This window comes from Protopterus annectens, chromosome 1.part2 (genome assembly GCF_019279795.1).
Source record: "Protopterus annectens isolate FY-2018-M chromosome 1.part2, PAN1.0, whole genome shotgun sequence".
Lineage (NCBI taxonomy): Eukaryota > Metazoa > Chordata > Ceratodontiformes > Protopteridae > Protopterus > Protopterus annectens.
The window spans coordinates 1,212,606,886-1,212,623,974 of NC_056727.1; the positions used below are offsets into that span (position 1 = coordinate 1,212,606,886).

The 17,089-nt window shown below is 42.6% G+C and overlaps 1 protein-coding gene across 2 annotated transcripts in view; it reads right to left on the reverse strand.

Annotated features, from left to right (window-relative positions):
• GALE (UDP-galactose-4-epimerase) overlaps positions 1–17,089 on the reverse strand; it is a 553,592-nt gene that overhangs the window by 205,186 nt on the left and 331,317 nt on the right. For both annotated transcript variants that reach the window (XM_044060070.1, XM_044060072.1), the window contains one exon: positions 4,028–4,204. In XM_044060070.1, coding sequence (XP_043916005.1) covers positions 4,028–4,204 — 177 coding nt within the window. The remainder of the gene's footprint in view (positions 1–4,027; positions 4,205–17,089) is intronic.

Below are 17,089 nucleotides of genomic sequence, written 5' to 3' on the forward strand. Positions count from 1 at the left end.
GAAAGTGAGTGAATGCAGGTTTGAAAGGTGAAGAGTGTGTGTGTGTGAGCGATCGGAGAGAAAAAGTGAGTGAATGCAGGTTTGAAAGGTGTGTGTATGCGATCGGAGAGAGAAGGTGAGTGAATGCAGGTTTGAAAGGTGAAGTGTGTGTGTGTGTGTGTGTGTGTGTGCGATCAGACAGAGAAAGTGAGTGAATGCAGGCTTGAAAGGTGAAGTGTGTGTGTGTGTGTATGCGATCGGAGAGATTGTGAGAGAATGCAGATTTGAAAGGTGAAGTGTGTGTGTGTGTATGCGATCGGAGAGAGAAAGTGAGTGAATGCAGGTTTGAAAGGTGAAGAGTGTGTGTGTGTGAGCGATCGGAGCGAAAAAGTGAGTGAATGCAGATTTGAAAGGTAAAGTGTGTGTGTGTGTGTGTGTGTGTGTGTGTGTGTGTGTGTGTGTGTGTGTGTGTGTGTGTGTATGCGATCGGAGAAAGTGAGTGAATGCAGGTTTGAAAGGTGAATTGTGTGTGTGTGTGCGTGTGTGTATGCGATCGGAGAGAGAAAGTGAGTGAATGCAGGTTTGAAAGGTGAAGAGTGTGTGTGTGTGAGCGATCGGAGAGAAAAAGTGAGTGAATGCAGATTTGAAAGGTAAAGTGTGTGTGTGTGTGTGTGTGTGTGTGTGTGTGTGTGTGTGTGTGTGTGTGTGTGTGTGTGTATGCGATCGGAGAAAGTGAGTGAATGCAGGTTTGAAAGGTGAAGTGTGTGTGTGTGTGTGTGTGTGTGTGTGTGTGTGTGTGTGTGTGTGTATGTATGTGATCGGAGAGAGAAAGTGAGTGAATGCAGGTTTGAAAGGTGAAGAGTGTGTGTGAGCGATCGGAGAGAAAAAGTGAGTGAATGCAGGTTTGAAAGGTGAAGTGTGTGTGTGTGTGTGTGTGTGTGTGTGTGTGTGTGTGTGTGTGTGTGTGTGTGTGTGTGTGTGTGTGTGTATGCGATCGGAGAGAGAAAGTGAGTGAATGCAGGTTTGAAAGGTGAAGAGTGTGTGTGTGTGAGCGATCGGAGAGAAAAAGTGAGTGAATGCAGGTTTGAAAGGTGTGTGTATACGATCGGAGAGAGAAAGTGAGTGAATGCAGGTTTGAAAGGTGAAGTGTGTGTGTGTGTGTATGTGTGCGATCAGACAGAGAAAGTGAGTGAATGCAGGCTTGAAAGGTGAAGTGTGTGTGTGTGTGTGTGTGTGTGTGTGTGTGTGTGTGTGTGTGTGTGTGTATGCGATCAGAGAGATTGTGAGAGAATGCAGATTTGAAAGGTGAAGTGTGTGTGTGTGTGTATGCGATCGGAGAGAGAAAGTGAGTGAATGCAGGTTTGAAGGGTGAAAAGTGTATGTGTGTGTGTGTGTGTATGCGATCGGAGAGAGAAAGTGAGTGAAATTAGTGAATGCAGATTTGAAAGGTGAAGAGTGTGTGTGTGTGTGTGTGAGCGATCTGCTTCATTATCTATTCTCTTGCCTTATACTTCAAAAAAAAGAAATGATATGACTGCTTAAAATAAGTAAAATGTGCATTCTCTCCACATCACTAGGCACTCCATTGAATATTTGTACTTTTAGTGTGTTCCCAACAGTTGGGTTGTCACACTGAACTGCACTATAGTTTGGTTGCTTTGCTTGCTTAATATTCATCACAGACTCAGCCTCCCATTCTTTATCAGACCCTTCCCACAAGAAATGTCTTTCTTTCAACTTTGGAGATTTCCTTCCTGCTCATGTTGGTTCTTTAAAGTATACTACTGTAGTTTTCCTTTCATTTGTACAACTGCATTGTACTCCAGTCCAGATGCAAATGTACATTAAATACACAGACCCCAAATCTGTCCCCTGACAGCTATAGTTATACAGCATGTTTATGAAAAGTTCTCCAGGCATGTCTAGTGTAATGCAGTTCAAATAAAGTGAAATATGCTGTACATTTATGAGATTTAAATTTTTTTTTTTTATTTATGTGGTTATGGATTACTTTTCTGTCACAGCAATGGAACAGCATATGATGAGAAATCAAGTCCTGTTTATTAAAGTGAATGTCAGGAATTTCTGTAGTGAGATTGAAGAAGAGGGAGGAAGCAAATACCTTAATTTGAATTATTGCATTTTTATATAACCCATTAAACAATCAAGATGGTCATTTATTTGATTTTCAATTTCAAAGTCTGAGATTTTATTGTAATGCTTTTCTTCATTTCATTGGAAATTAAAGCACGTTTTCTCCATATCCCAAGATGTGTATTTTTTCCCCCAATGAGGTGATGTTTTCAAAGCATGCCATCTATCTGCTCCTGTTCCGGCCCCTTTGTCAAATGTTAGAACTCAATGTGGCCCACGAATCAAAAAGTTTGCCCACCCCTGGTTTATGATATGGTTGCTGTTTTTACAGAAATGTATTTTTCTGACGACATAATTACAAGTCCAAAATTTTAGCTGCAGCCTCCCTGTTCAAAGCATAGTCTACCACAGACAAGAAATGCTTACTTACATTTTATATACTGAATTTATAAAACAGAAGTTAAATAAAGGAAATCCCATTTAGACGATACTGCTTCCCTGCACAGCTGTCAAGAACTGCCTTCATATCTACCCTGTAAAGGTTTATGCAAGTCCCACTTGAAAGACATCCCTCTCATTTAACTGCAACTTCTTTCAATTAAAATAAACAGCATAATTATTTAGTAAAGGGTGCCCCCAGTAAATTGGGTTGCTTCTATAACCCATCAGATGGGAAAGAAGCAAACAAAAAGCAAGAAATAAGTCTCCATGAAGCCTCCCCTCCACCACAGTATCAGCATCATGTGCAGCAGTAGACCACTATAACAAAACTCAATTTGTACCAAATGCACAAAACCTTTTATAACATACAAGAAATATACAGGCCATAAAGTATTACCATATAGTAAAACACAAATTAAGTATCTGAATCATTCAAAATGCGTTTAAAGTGATCATTGCTGCAAACAGTGAATTTGTTTCATACTGCTTTTAGCTGCATTAGCTGGCACAACAGGCAATCCCCTTATAAAAGCACCCCTCAACCAAAGTTATAAACTACTCAAAAAATACTCAACTTACTCCAACACCACACTCGCAAGCAAGCACCTAAGTGCCACAGACTTCCAGGGACCAATCAGTACTGATCGTCCACAGATGCAACAAATCTGATCTCTAGCAAACAAATTATTTAATTAAAAAACTTCTTTGGAGCAAACAACACATCTTCTGTCGGAGTTGCAGTCCAGAGTACAGGAAAAGCTAAGTGAACACTGTCTTATGTCACATCATAAACACCTTATGTTAGCATTTATCCCAACACAGTAATATGCCATTGATTGGCTAGGCATGACATGTAACCAAGTGGCAGGAATGGAAAGGACATGACAAGCAGATCAGCAACATGAAAACTCCCATTACAGGTTCAATTTGATTTTTTTTTTAATTGGGTTGGTGTTGACAAACACTATATACTGAACTAATTCTGAAGCTTGAGAGCTTTCTTTCACACAATTTTAAAAATGGTCTTAAAAAAAGGAGAGTTACATCAGTACTGATTAAACTTAACTTGGATCAGGTGCCAAAATAACATGGAGTCCAGCTCTATGGAATTAAATCTATCCCTGTTTAAGTATTCTGCTACACAAAGATGTGCAACAAGCTTCTGTTTTTAGTGTTTTAGTTCATTCTAAACACAATGAAACCCTGTGGTTGCTGGGGGATAGGGGAAATTATCGCAGGTCAGATTATGTATTTTTGTTTAATGAATTTATGTCCAATAGCAAAAATAATGCAGCAGATAAAAAGAAAGACATTCTACTGTCACCCGAAGTTCAGATTCAAACACAAGTACAGTTTGGATGTAATGCAAAAACAAATGCAAAATTTGACCACAAAGGCCAAAGTTAATTTTGGATAGTGCTCAGTAGAGGCCTCTGAATCAAGTAATATTCCTTGTGGGTTACCAGTGCTTGAATGCTGACCCTCATTTTACATTAATTCCACTGCTACTTACCAGTTCTGCTGTACTCAGGTCCCGAAGCATCTCTTCTATGAAATACTTGCTCTTCCCATAAGGATTGGTGCAGCCACCAACGGGATGCTGCTCGTCAATTGGTAAGTATTTTGGATCACCATAAACTGTTGCAGAACTGCTAAACACAATGTTTTTGACTCCATGGGTCTTCATAGTCTGAAAAACACAAGAGGCACAGTCAACGATGCAATGGATTTATGCAATACTAAAAAACTATATTACATCAGGACAGTTCACTTTCGTGAGGCAAATAAAACTGTGTGTCTTTTATGGTAGTATATCGTAGCATCAATTTTCATCTATATCTTAACTTTGATATTAATTTCTCACTGTCTCCTAAGATGGTAGTATCCTCCATGCTGGCAGTGTTTGGTGCTCCTCTTACATATGAAGTAACATGCAAGCATTTTTTGATTAAAAAAAAAAAAACAGTTAAAAAGTCTTCTCAGTTTTAGATCCTGTTCACTTACTAGACATATTGAAAGTGGGAGGGAATTACTTTATGCATGTTGTTTCGTGTTACTCTTAGAAGCAATAATAAACAATGACTTTTAAAAAAGAAACATAAAACACTGAAAACCCAAGGTACAATAAAAAATAAGTGCTCCCTTATTTCAAATAATACAAACTAATTAAAAAGGACAGGACAGATGGTCACATCAAAGAACGAATACAATACACTAAGATTCAAGTGTTAACATACAATGCTGCATTGTCTCAGCCAAATCTGCATACAGCTGAACAAACAGTTTCATACAGGATAAAGGTGTATATGTCATATCCATATTCAAAACAAAATAAACTACTCTTCATTCATGACTGGAATGATATAAACAGATATATGAAAATGGATAAAAAGAATTGCCGTCAAAAATTCCTACCTCAAAAGGCAGCCAAAAAGGAAGCAACTTGTGCTTCATTGCCCCCAACATTCATGACCTTACGTAAAGGCACTCCCCAATACACAATGTGTAAGAAACAAAGACCCTCATTTTCATCTGCTTCAATGTTATGTAAAGATCAATCTCCTCCCTGTGCATTGCGGTGATCACCTGAATTCCTTTTCATGGTGCTCCAAGGGAAGTAACCAATGCTCATTCGCAGGGATTCTCTGTTTCAAGTCTATCACACTCATTACTGATGCTTTCTTTGCATGAGAGTTTTACCTCTAGCTCCATTAGCTTGGCTAGCTTACACTATGTGGCACCTCAGTGTCCCTTGGTCTCATCTTTTTCTCAACAGAGACTACATTTCTGCTGCAGAATCACTGAAAATAATCATAGAAACTTGAAGAAATTCATTTGCAAACATATAGAACCATTTCTGTGAAATGGTGCACTTGAGAAGCCTTGTTTTCTTTTGCTTCTCCAACATGATTATTCAGAGATAACGGCTGGGCAGATAACCCTCATCCATTGCAAATGGTACATCTCCAACACATTTACATTCCCTGAGGTGAGCAAGTACACAGAGACTGGGCAACTTTTCTTCCAAATTTCTCAGCTGTGGGTCTAGTTATCCTGAAACAAATGTTCCTGGCACTACAAACTCAAAAAGATAAGATAAGCTAACTGGCAAAGTACATTCCACCCCTGGACATGGCACAGGCACATTTCTTTATCAACTACATTTATTAACCATAGGTATAAAATTATTCATTTATTTTCTTTCTTGATTAATGGGAATGTAGAATGGTCAAAGAAAGCGCTCTGCCACCATCCACAGGAAAGACAACACAGACATAATAACCAGGTTAGTGAACTGGTCACCATCTTCAGCCACAACCAGACAAGAACCAAAAGATAGAAAAATATTGCATAGCAATTTTCTAACTTGTAAGCAAGTTACATAGCTAACTGTCTTACATCTTTTACAGCAGAAGAAGCTGCACAGCAACAGAGAAGTGGCATTGACAAAACATACTATAGCAATGTTTTTTTTCTTCTTTTATTCTATTTTCTAAACATCCTCTGCTGATCATCAGCTCTCCATCCAGCCACATTAATAATCCATTCTTTCCTTCTGCAGGATCTCTATGGATCATTCAGTCCTGGGATGAGTATTAACCAGAATGTGAGTGTTACTATCGTATGCATGGATAGATGGAATGTTCTCTTAGCTCTATTAAATTTTTCTTGTGCATGCCTATAGCGTCCTAGGAGGTGGTGTGAAAGGGGTGAGTGGTACAAATATCCACCCATCCAATTCCTTAACCACTTAATCAAATGTTTACACTCCCCTTATGGGCATCATCTCAGCATGACCACCAGTCTCCACTGGAGATTCTACTTCTGAAAATGTGTCTAAGCATACACCCTTAAACCCTCCTTTCTAAGGGAAACAAGCAGACTCTACCCCCTCCACTCCTCCATTCCTCCACTTGGCTTCTATAATGCCATAGCAGTTACTTGAACCCTGGGCGCATTAGTTAATAGTCAGGGACCCATCCCTCTATGCCACGGAGATGGAGTTATAATGAAGACTTTAAGAGGAGTGACAGAGAAATGCAAACCCAAGAAATGGTATGAAAAACATCCAAAAAACAAAGTATTCAAAATACCGTCTAGTATAAAAAGCAAATTTAGAACACTATGAAGACAGACAATGCCATTAAGGAAGCAGACAAAAGAGCATGCAAGGAATAAAATGAAAAGACTGCAAGGAGGAAGATGTCATTCTAGGTCCTTATATTATGTGCAGGGGAGATGATGATGAAATGCTTATTTAGATTCGATGTTGGATCCTCTGACTGTTCTTGTGCTTCAGATCAATTACCATGTCTGCATATACAACTGCCTCTACAGAGTAGAGGTAGATATTAATTTCCTCTCTCCACTCACTGCTACAATCTTGAGACAAATAATCCCTATGTCCAGTCTTAGGATGATGGTTACTCCTATCATGTATTTGGAGCTTCTCTCTCAAACCTGTGGGAGAAGAAAGATGTGTTCTTACCATAATGTTCCATCTGTGTTGTTTCTCTTCATTCTTCATTAACCTGTGAGTCTTGGTTCTGATGCTCTGAACAGACTCAGTTGCTTCACTAGCTTGAGATTCGAAACTTGAGCTCCTCCTCCCTACCCATAATGTCTCTTTCCCCCAAAATACCTCAGATCGAGTTTGCTATCACTATATATCCCCTCTCTGCTACAAATACAGTATCAGACAGTAGATCAGGAAAGAACAGGAGCTCAAATAGGAACAGTGGTTCCATGAACATATCCATCAGGTCCCTTGAGATACAGGACTGGGAGAAGGAGGGGGTGGTTAAGACTGAAGATAGACAACACAAATGGAACATTGTAAGAACATAACTTCTTTATCTGATGTTGTCATCTTCACTTGCTCATTAACCTGTGGGACAGAGTCCCCAGCTACAGGATCCTGGGTGGCCCTCATGGAAGCATATTCCAGAGCAAAGCAGAGCCAAAAGAAGACCTATTCTGGAAAATGATGTCCAATTTATAACAAGTAATGAATGTATGAGTATTGGACCATGTAGCCGCTGCACAAACATCATAAAAAACTCTACCAAAAGGCATGAGAAGTTGCCACAGACCTTGTATTGTGAGCATTAATCTGACCGGGTACAAGGATGTTCTTAGAAGAATAAACAAAAGAAATACAGTCTTTTATCCATCTTGCCAAGGAGGTCTTATTAATTGCTTTACCTCTTAGTGTCTGAGAGGATATGAACAATTGTTCTAATGTCCTGAAATTTTTAGTTCTGTCCAAGTAAAATGTAATTGTCTACACACATCAAGTAAATAAAGAGTGTACTCTCCTTTATTATGGAAATTTGGGAAGAAAGCATGAAGGTTAATGGAGTGATTGATATTGGCTTCTGTAGTAACTTTAGGCAAGAAGGAAAGGTTGGTGCACAGGGTTTCCCTACCTTTGTGAAAAATTAAATACGGGAACTTGGCAGAAAGGGCCTGTAACTCAGAGTTTCTTCCTGCTGAAGTAATGCCACTAGAAAAAGCATCTTCCATGACAGAAACTTTAAATCTACTGTGGTTGCTGGTTCAAAAGGGGAGTGATCCAAAGCCTGCAACAACATAACAGTCAAATCCCAAGGGGGAGCAGGATCCTCAATGGCAGGACAGAGTAGAAAGGTACCATAAGAAAAGCTTTACAAAGTTTTAATGAAGCTAATAAAGAAGAGTCCTCCCCTAAGTGAACATTGGAAATCGCAGCTAACTGAACTTTCTCAGTGGAAAAACTAGCCCCATTGTTAAAAAGGGAAGCCAAAAAATCCAACATCATAGGGATGAGGGCTGTAAAGGGGTCCATCTGTTTCTGTTGGGCCCATATGGAAATCCTTTTTCACTTACTCTTATAAGTCTTCCTGGTGAAGGGTTTGTGGGCAGAAATCAAGACCTTCTGGACAAGGGAGACAAAAGCCTGGGATGTCTGGCCATCATTGTAATTGGAGAAACCATGAGGTTAGTCTCAAGCCTTGAAGGTCCGGGTGAGGGTGAGGGTGCCCCAAGGAGTGAGATAAAAGATCTGGAGCAGGATCTAGTGTCACCAGAGGGAAAATCAGATGAGACCAAAGATAGGTGAACCAGACTTGTTGAGGCCAAAAGGGGACAAGGAGGATAACTCTCCTCTTCAACCTGGATGCTTTCTGCAAAAACTTGGGAATTGGTGGCAATGGGGGAAATGCATAGAGTAGACAGGGAGGCCAAGCATGGACTAGAGCATCCCTTGGGAACCGTCCCTGTGGAGGGATTAAGGCAATGTACCTGCTGCATTTGTTGTTGAGAGGGGAAGCAAAGAGGTCACAGCAGGGTTGACTCAATTTCTGGAAGATCATGCTTGCTGTGGATTGCTTCAGAGACCACTCATGAGGCATCAGTAGGACACGGCTGTGCCTGTCCCTAGAATGTCGACTCTCCTGGAATGTGGGCCTCCACTAGAAAGCAGTTGGCAGGGATCGCCCATTGCCATACTCTCACTGCTTCTCGACCCAGAGGGTAAGACGTGGTTCCTTTCCATTTTGTTGATGTACCAGACCACTGACATATTGTCAGTCTCTATTGCAATAGTTCCTAGAGGAAGAAAGCTGTGCAGCTCTTGCAACACCAAAAGAACTGCTCTCATCTCTAGGACACTGATATGCAAGATGGTCTTCTGGGACATCCACTTGCCTTGAACCGTCCAACCCAGATAGTGACACCCCCCCCAATCTGGGAGGCATCCATGGACAATGTGCCATTTGGAGAAGGAAAAATGAAGGGCCATCCTTGAGTAACATCGGCAGAGTGAAGCAACCACAGCAGGGATTCTTTGCATGCTCAGGAAAGTCTGATGGAAAGGCTTAGAGGATTTCTGCGCAAGGACCATTGTACTGCTAGCTTCCATTGAAAGATTCTCATGTGAAGATGCACGATTGGCAAAAGGGGTATTGGGGCCACCATATCTGAGAGCTCTGAGAACCAAGCTCACGGTGGGGAGTTTGGTATGCCTAGAATTTGTTTGAAGTGAAAGAGCAGGCTTGATACTCGATCCACTGTTGGATAAGCCCGAGAAACTGTGGTGTCGAGTTGTGCTCCTATGAATTGTATCACGTGAACAGGTTCCAACTGGGATTTCTCCAAATTGAGGGTTATACTAAGGTGTGGAGCCAGCTGTAAAATGTAATCCTTGGCCTGAATAAGGCAATGTCTGGTTGGAGTGGTCAAGAGCCAGTCACCCAGATAGAGAAATATCTGGAAGCCCTGCAGCCTGAGATGAGCAGTAAAGTACAGTTGTGTACACTTACCATAAATGTAGATGTTCGAGTGTATTCACTGTTGCAGTCATTACAATTGGGTTATCCTGCTGGCAGGCTACCTCCAGTCAGCCTGAATTCCAAAGTCTAGGTCCGGCGTCAGCTGCTGTCGCCTCTTCCCTGAGGGGTATAAAAGATGCAGCCGACGCCATTTTCTTCAGTTTTTCTTGCCCAAGATGTCAGGTGCCCCCAAAAGGGTAGGCTAAAAATATGTCAATAAAACATGCATGCACCAAAGTATATATTTTGCCTTCATCTACAAGCAAATATACCACATAGGTTGTATAGAATAGAGAAGTACAGATAAGTTCCAGCAAAGAAATAGGGGATGGCGGGTGGGTAACCTGGACTGCAACAGTGAATACACTCAAACATCTACATTTATGGTAAGTGTACACAACTGTACTATGTTCTTCGTGTTTCACTGTTGCAGTCATTACAATTGGGTTGAATCCCAAAGCTAAGGTTGGGAGGCTGGAGCTAAATAGCATTAGGAGCGGCTATTAGGCCCTGCAGAACTGCAGTGGCAAAGCTTGCTCTGGATTTAGAGTAGAGTGGTAAGTCATAGTGCTTTGTGAAGGTGTGCACTGAACTCCAAGTAGCAGCCTCTAAAATGTCTTTGGTTGGTACTCCCCTGAGGAAGGCTGCTGAAGTGGTTGCTGCTCTGGTTGAATGTGGCCTTATGCCCTTAGGCACTGGCTTGCCATGTTGTGAATAGCAGAAATGACTGGAGTGGTCTATCCACTTTGAAATAGTCTGCTTTGAGACAGCCTTTCCTTGTGATCCTGCAGCATATCCCACTAGTAATTGCTCTGTCTTTCTGAAAGCTTTGGTTCTGTTCAAATAGAAGCATAGCTGTCTGTGTACATCCAAAGAATGCAGAATTCTCTCCCCCTTATTTTGTGGGTTTGGATAAAAGGTAGGCAGATGAATAGTTTGGTTAAGGGCCACACTGGACACTACCTTAGGCATAAATGTCGGGTTTGTCCTCAGAGAAACCCTGTCCGGATAAAAAATGATAAAAGGTTCCACAGCCATGAGTGCCTGTAGCTCTGATACTCATCTTGCAGAAGTTATTGCTAGGAGCAGAGCTGTTTTCCAAGATAAAAACTTTATATCAGCTGTAGCAGCTGGCTCAAAAGGAGACAGGGTGAGTTTTTCCAAGACATAATTGAGGTCCCATGCAGGAATTGGTGATCTCCTTGGAGGCCTTAATTTTTTGGCTCCTCTGAGGTACTGCCTTAATAAAGAATGAGAAAAGATTGGTGGCTCTGTATTGTAATGAGCTGAAATGGAAGAGGCATGATTTTTTATAGATGAAAAGATAGGCCTTTGTCCAGCATCTCAGTCAAGTATTGCAAAATCTGAGGAATATTTGGTACAGCTGTGTCAATTCCTTGTGCCTGGTTCCAAGCACAGAAACTCTTCCATTTTCCAGCATAGGATTTTCTAGTACTAGGCCTCCTGGCCTCCAAAATGACTTCCATCACTGCTTTAGTGAGAGGTGTGTTTTGTATGACTACATCATCCGCCATGCTGCCAGATTTAAGGTCTTGAGTTGGCTGTGCAGGATTTGATTGTTCTGCTGGGACAGTAGATGAGGCACTTGAGGTAAGGTCCAAGCTAGGCATTGAGTCAGGTTCCTTAGGATTGGGTACCAGTACTGGTGTGGCCAGTCTGGGGCAATCAGTATCATTTTTGGCTTCTCCTGTCTGACCTTTAGGAGTACCTTGGGGAGGAGAGGCAGAGGAGGAAAGGCGTATGCTGTTAAGTTTTTCCAGCAGAAAGATAGAGCATCCACTTTCCATGCTTGTCTGTGATAAGTCCTTGTGCAGAATCTCTTTAATCGGTAGTTGTGAGGTGAGGCAAATAGGTCTATGTCCGCGCATCTCCATTTCCTTGTTATCATGCTGAAGACTTGTGGATCCAATTTCCACTCGTGGGGATCCATGAGGTTTCTGCTTAGTTCATCTGCCAGAGTATTTATCTTTCCTGCAGGAATTGTGCCTGCAGATGTACTTGGTAAGTCAATGCTGTGTCCCACAAAGTCATGGCTAGTCTGCAAACGGGGTAAGAATTAGTGCCTCCCTGCTTGTTTATATACCACATGACTGTGGTGTTGTCTGTCTTTATCAGTAGTTGTCCTGGATGAAGTAGGTCCTTGAAGGCTGTCAGGGCATTTTGAACAGCTAGCATCTTTTTTTGATTGATATGTAGATGCATTTGGTTTGCGGCCCATTTGCCTTGAATACATTTTCCTGCCATGTGGGCTCCCCAGGCATAATCTGATGCATCCGTTGTTAATGTCTGTGTGGCTGGGGGTAGAATGAATGGCTGTCCCTTGTTCTGGTGACAGGCTTTCACCCACCATCGAAACTCCTGTTGCAGGCAGGGAATGAGAGTAACTATTGTTTCCAGGCTGTGGCAATGTTGAGTCCAAACACTTTTTAGGTACCACTGAAGTTTCCTCATATGCAGTCTTGCATATGGAATTAGTAGAATGCAGGATGTCATGAAGCCCAAAGCCTGCAGAATTTTTCTTGCAGATAACTGGGCCTTTGTTGCCAACTGTTTGAAATAGGTAGTCAGTTGCCTTTGTTTGTCTGGCATGAGATAAGCCATCTGGGCAGTTGTATTTAAGCTTGCACCCAGGAATATTATCTCTTGAGAGGGTACTAGTTTTGATTTCTGTTCGTTGACTGTGTACCCTAGGCATGGTAGTAATCTCTTTACAAATGCCAGATGCTGTAGTAGAATGTCCTTGTTCTCTGCTTGAATGAGGCAGTCGTCCAAGTAAGGATATATTTGTATTCCTCTTTGTCTGCAGAATGCAATTACTGGTGCCAGGCACTTTGTGAAGACCCTAGGTGCAGTAGATAAGCCAAAGGGCAGTGCAGAGAATTGGTAGTGCATTGAGCCAGCTTTGAATCTGAGGTATCTTCTGCATGTTTGTCTGATTGGGACATGCAGGTATGCCTCTTTTAGAGCTAAAGTCACAAGCCAAGCCTTCTTGCCCAGCATGGGAAGAAGCTGCTGTAGAGTCAACATTTTGAATTTTGGAATATACATATATGTGTTTATAATAGATAGGTCCATTATTGGTCTCCAGGGCTTTGTCCTTTCTGGGTACCAAGAACAGTCTTGAATAAAATCCTTGTCCCTGCTCTTGCTCTGTTACTTGTTGAATGGCCCTCATGTCCATGAGGGATGAGACTTGTTTTTGTACCTCTGCCCATTGATGTTTTGGCAGGTCTGGCCAACCGTTTGCCCTTGGCAGGGTATGGAAGTGAAACTTGTAGCCTTGTGACACTATGTTCAAGACCCATTTGTCCTGGGTTATTATGTGCCAGTTTTGTGAAAAAAGTGCTAGTTTTCCCCCTAAAGGTGCTGCCAGAAGATAAGTGCTTGGCGCAGGCAGGGGGAAGTCATTGGGACTGTTTCCTGTATGGCTGTGATTTGTCTTCTCCAGTTTTGTAGGTAGAATCACCCCACTGTTTAGACCTGTACGAACCTTGGGGCTGGTATCTGCATCTGCCCCTTTGTGGCCTGTCTGACACTGGAAAGGACCAATTCTTTGTAGGCCAGTGTCTGTTAAATCTTGGTGGCTGTACCTGTAAGAAATTCTTGACTCTTTGCATAGATTTAGCTTTGTCCTCCATTTTCTTCAACACTTCTTCTGCCTTAAGACCAAACAAAGCATCATGCTGTAATGGAGCATCTAATAATTTTGCTTTAACATGATCAGGTAGATTTTGTTCCTTTAACCAAGCATGCCTCCTAATGACAGAACACGTAACTGCGGCCCTGCAAGAGGCCTCCAGAGAATCAAAACCACATTGCAAAGTATGTTTTCCAACTTGTTCGGCTGCATGCAATAATTCCTGCATTTCTTTGTTTTCTGCACATTCAGAATTTATCAACATTTTCTGTTTAAGCAGTGACATAATATATTGCCGATATTTGAGCATATGAAACTGACAATTTAAAGCCCTTATAGCCAGGCTAGCTGAAGTGTAAATCTTTTTTCCCCATCTGTCTAGTGCCCTAGAATCCCTGTCAGAGGGAGTAGGGTTTTTTGCAGTGGAAGCCTTGACCCCTTTGGGACACAGAGATAGTTTCTGGGTCAGCAGCAGGGTTTTTGAAAAGGAATTTATGAGAGTCAGGAACCCTGTAGTACCTGTCCGGCTTAACAGGAGCTGGAGGTAAGGAGTCAGGGGTCAGACTGGACTCTGAAAATACATCATCTACAATGTCTAACACAGGTGGAATAGCTAGGGGGCCTGTGTTATGGTAGTAAAAGGAAGTCTCTGAGCCTTTTCTTAGATTCTGAATAATCTTGGCTCTCCCAGTGGAAATGCTACCTCATGGTATGAAAGTTTCCCCAAAAGAATAATCATCAGGAGGAGAGGCTGAAGGGATTGATTCTTCAGCATCAGAATTCTCAAAGGGAGGAAGAGAGTATTCCTGATCAGAAGAGGAATCAAATGAAATGGAAACCTGATCTGAAGATACATATTCTGTCTCTTGCCTAGGCCTCTTATCAGGAGGGGGATGGGAACCCCTGTTCAAAGTAATTAGGTCTTCGGCCATTTTAAGCATCTGATTTTTAGGCATGGAGGCCTGTCCATGAGGCTGTTGTACTTGTTTCTTTGTCTTTAAAGGTGCTTTAGTCTTTGCCTTTGAAGCTGAAGTCATTTTAACATATAACTGAGTAGGTCTGTAAACACCCTCAGAAGCAGATACCTGCTCAGCGGCTCCGGACCCATCTGAGGGAATGGTTTCCAAAGGTCCAATACCTTGAGCTTCCCTCGGCCTGGTCGACTCCACGTGGGTGTCGGTAGCGGCCTGCGAGTCTAAAGTAGCGGTTGTCAGGGGCTGCGAAGGCACCTCACGGCGAACCGGCGACTGGCTTAGAAGAAGCCTCGTCGTCGGTTTTGGACCTCGGATGCCTGTCCTTTTTCTTGCATTTCTTGTGAATCCCGGTAGTCGGATGTCTATCCGACGACATTGTATAGTTAAATTTTCTGCCAAAATAGTGAAATGCAAAATCATACCGACGCTTAATAGAGAGTTGGTTAAATCTAGCACAAAACCGACAACTAGCAACATTGTGGTCAGGGCCTAGGCAAGGAATACAGTAAGAATGAAGGTCCTTATGAGGTATTTGCTTCCCACAAGAAATACAATTATTAATTTTTTCTGTCATTGGTCTGGAGCAAGAAAAAAGTTTCCCCAACGGGGTACTTAGCTTTTAGTGAAGACTTCGGATCTGAAATTCGAACACGAAAATCTCAGGAGTCGGCCAACCGGCATTTGCGACCTGCTTTTGCTTCAGGCACTGCACGGCAAGAAAGACTTAAGAAAATGGCGTCGGCTGCATCTTTTATACCCCTGGCGCACTGACGTCCGGGAAAAGGCGAGAGCAGCCGATGCCGGACCTAGACTTTGGAATTCAGGCCGACTGAGGGTAGCCTGCCAGCAGGATAACCCAATTGTAATGACTGCAACAGCGAAACACGAAGAACATCCACCACCAAGCATTTGGTGAACACCCTGGGGGCTGTGGAGAGACCAAATGGGAGTGATATGAATTGAAAAGGACTGGCTCCCAACCTGAAAGAAAGAAACCTTCTGGAGCTCCTGCCCATCTTGAGGTGGTAGTACACATCCTTCAGGTCTATTGAGCACATCCGGTCATTCATCCTCAGTAGAGGTTCATAGGTTCATACTAGGCTATCTGCCCTAGGGCATTTATAAGCCTAGCCAGAGTGTGTTTGGCTTTTGCCACCCATTTTAAATTAATTTTGCTATGCCTTTTTTTGAGGTTAGTATACTGTGCCTCTGTCTAACAGTGACACAGAAGTGATAGCTGGGGTAAACCTACGATCTCCCATCCACTCATCAAGATTCCTCTTAAAGAGAGTCAATGTGGGACTCTGCCTAACCTGGACTGGGATTTTATTCCAGAGTGAAGGGAGCCTCTGGGTTATGAATCTGTCCCTCCAGCATGTCCTATTTATTTCAGTGCTGAGGTTCAAGTCTCTCGAGCGCGTAGCTCGACGGGATTTGGATTTTCTGAGGTGCAGCATGTCCATTAATTCCGGGTTGGACATGGCTTTATACGTCAGGCACAGATCGCCTCTGAGCAGGCAGTATGCCACTGAGTAGAGCTGCAGTTTCTTTAACCGGGCAGCATATGGCATCTGTTTGAGCCCTTTGATCCTCTTGGTGAGGTACTTTTGGGGTCTTTCCAGTTGCTGCAGGTGTCTGGTAAGGTACATCCCAAAAGGGGCATTGTACTCAATTATGAGCCTGATGAGGGATGAGTAAAGAGGTACGATGACCTCCCCTGATCTAGATGTGAATCCCTTCATGATTAGGTGGGCTATATAAAATGTTTTTCTAACCACTTTGGCCACGTGGTTGTCAAATGAGAGATTGCTATCAACTTGGGTCCCCAGGTCCCTAATGACTTCTTCTGTACTTAATGGATTACCACCTATGTGGTAATTTGTGGGCACTTTGTTTTTGCCAAAGGGGATGACTATACACTTTTTGGCGTTTAGCTTGAGGCCATGGCTCTGGCACCAGTTGTCTGTTTCTATAAGGCCCTTTTGGAGGATGCTTGTGTCGGCTGGAGAGTTGATTATGGTGCCCAGTTTGCAGTCATCTGCGAACTTGGTCAGCCACAGTCCCTTCCGTGTTGGCATGTACCTCCGAGAAATATATACCGAACAAGAGAGGTCCCAGGACTGAGCCTTGTGGGATGCCACTTGTAACTGGTTTGGAGTCTGACATGGCTCCAGCAATTCTAACCATGTGGGTTCTGTCCTTGAGCCAGTTTGCAACCCATCTAGTGACATAGGGGTTTATATTTAAGCTGGTGAGCTTATCTATAATGCCCGAGTGGGGTATTGTATCAAAGGCTTTTGCGAGGTCCAGGTAGGCTGTGTGGACCACCTTCCCCTCGTCAATGGCCTTGGTGACTGTTTCAAAGAAATCGACCAGGTTTAAGAGGCAGGATCTGCCCTTAACAAAGCCAAACTGGGTAGGATCCAGTGTCTGTAGGTCCCCAATATCTTTATTTATGAGGTCCATGATGATCCTTTCCATAGCTTTGCAGACCAAGCTAGTCAGGCTTGTGGGGCGATAGTTTCCAGGATCCATTGAGGCACCACCTTTGTGGAGAGGGACCACTGTTGCTGTCGCCACTCTTTGGGTACATATCCTGTAGTAAGGCTAAGATTGAACAGTAGTTTTATGTT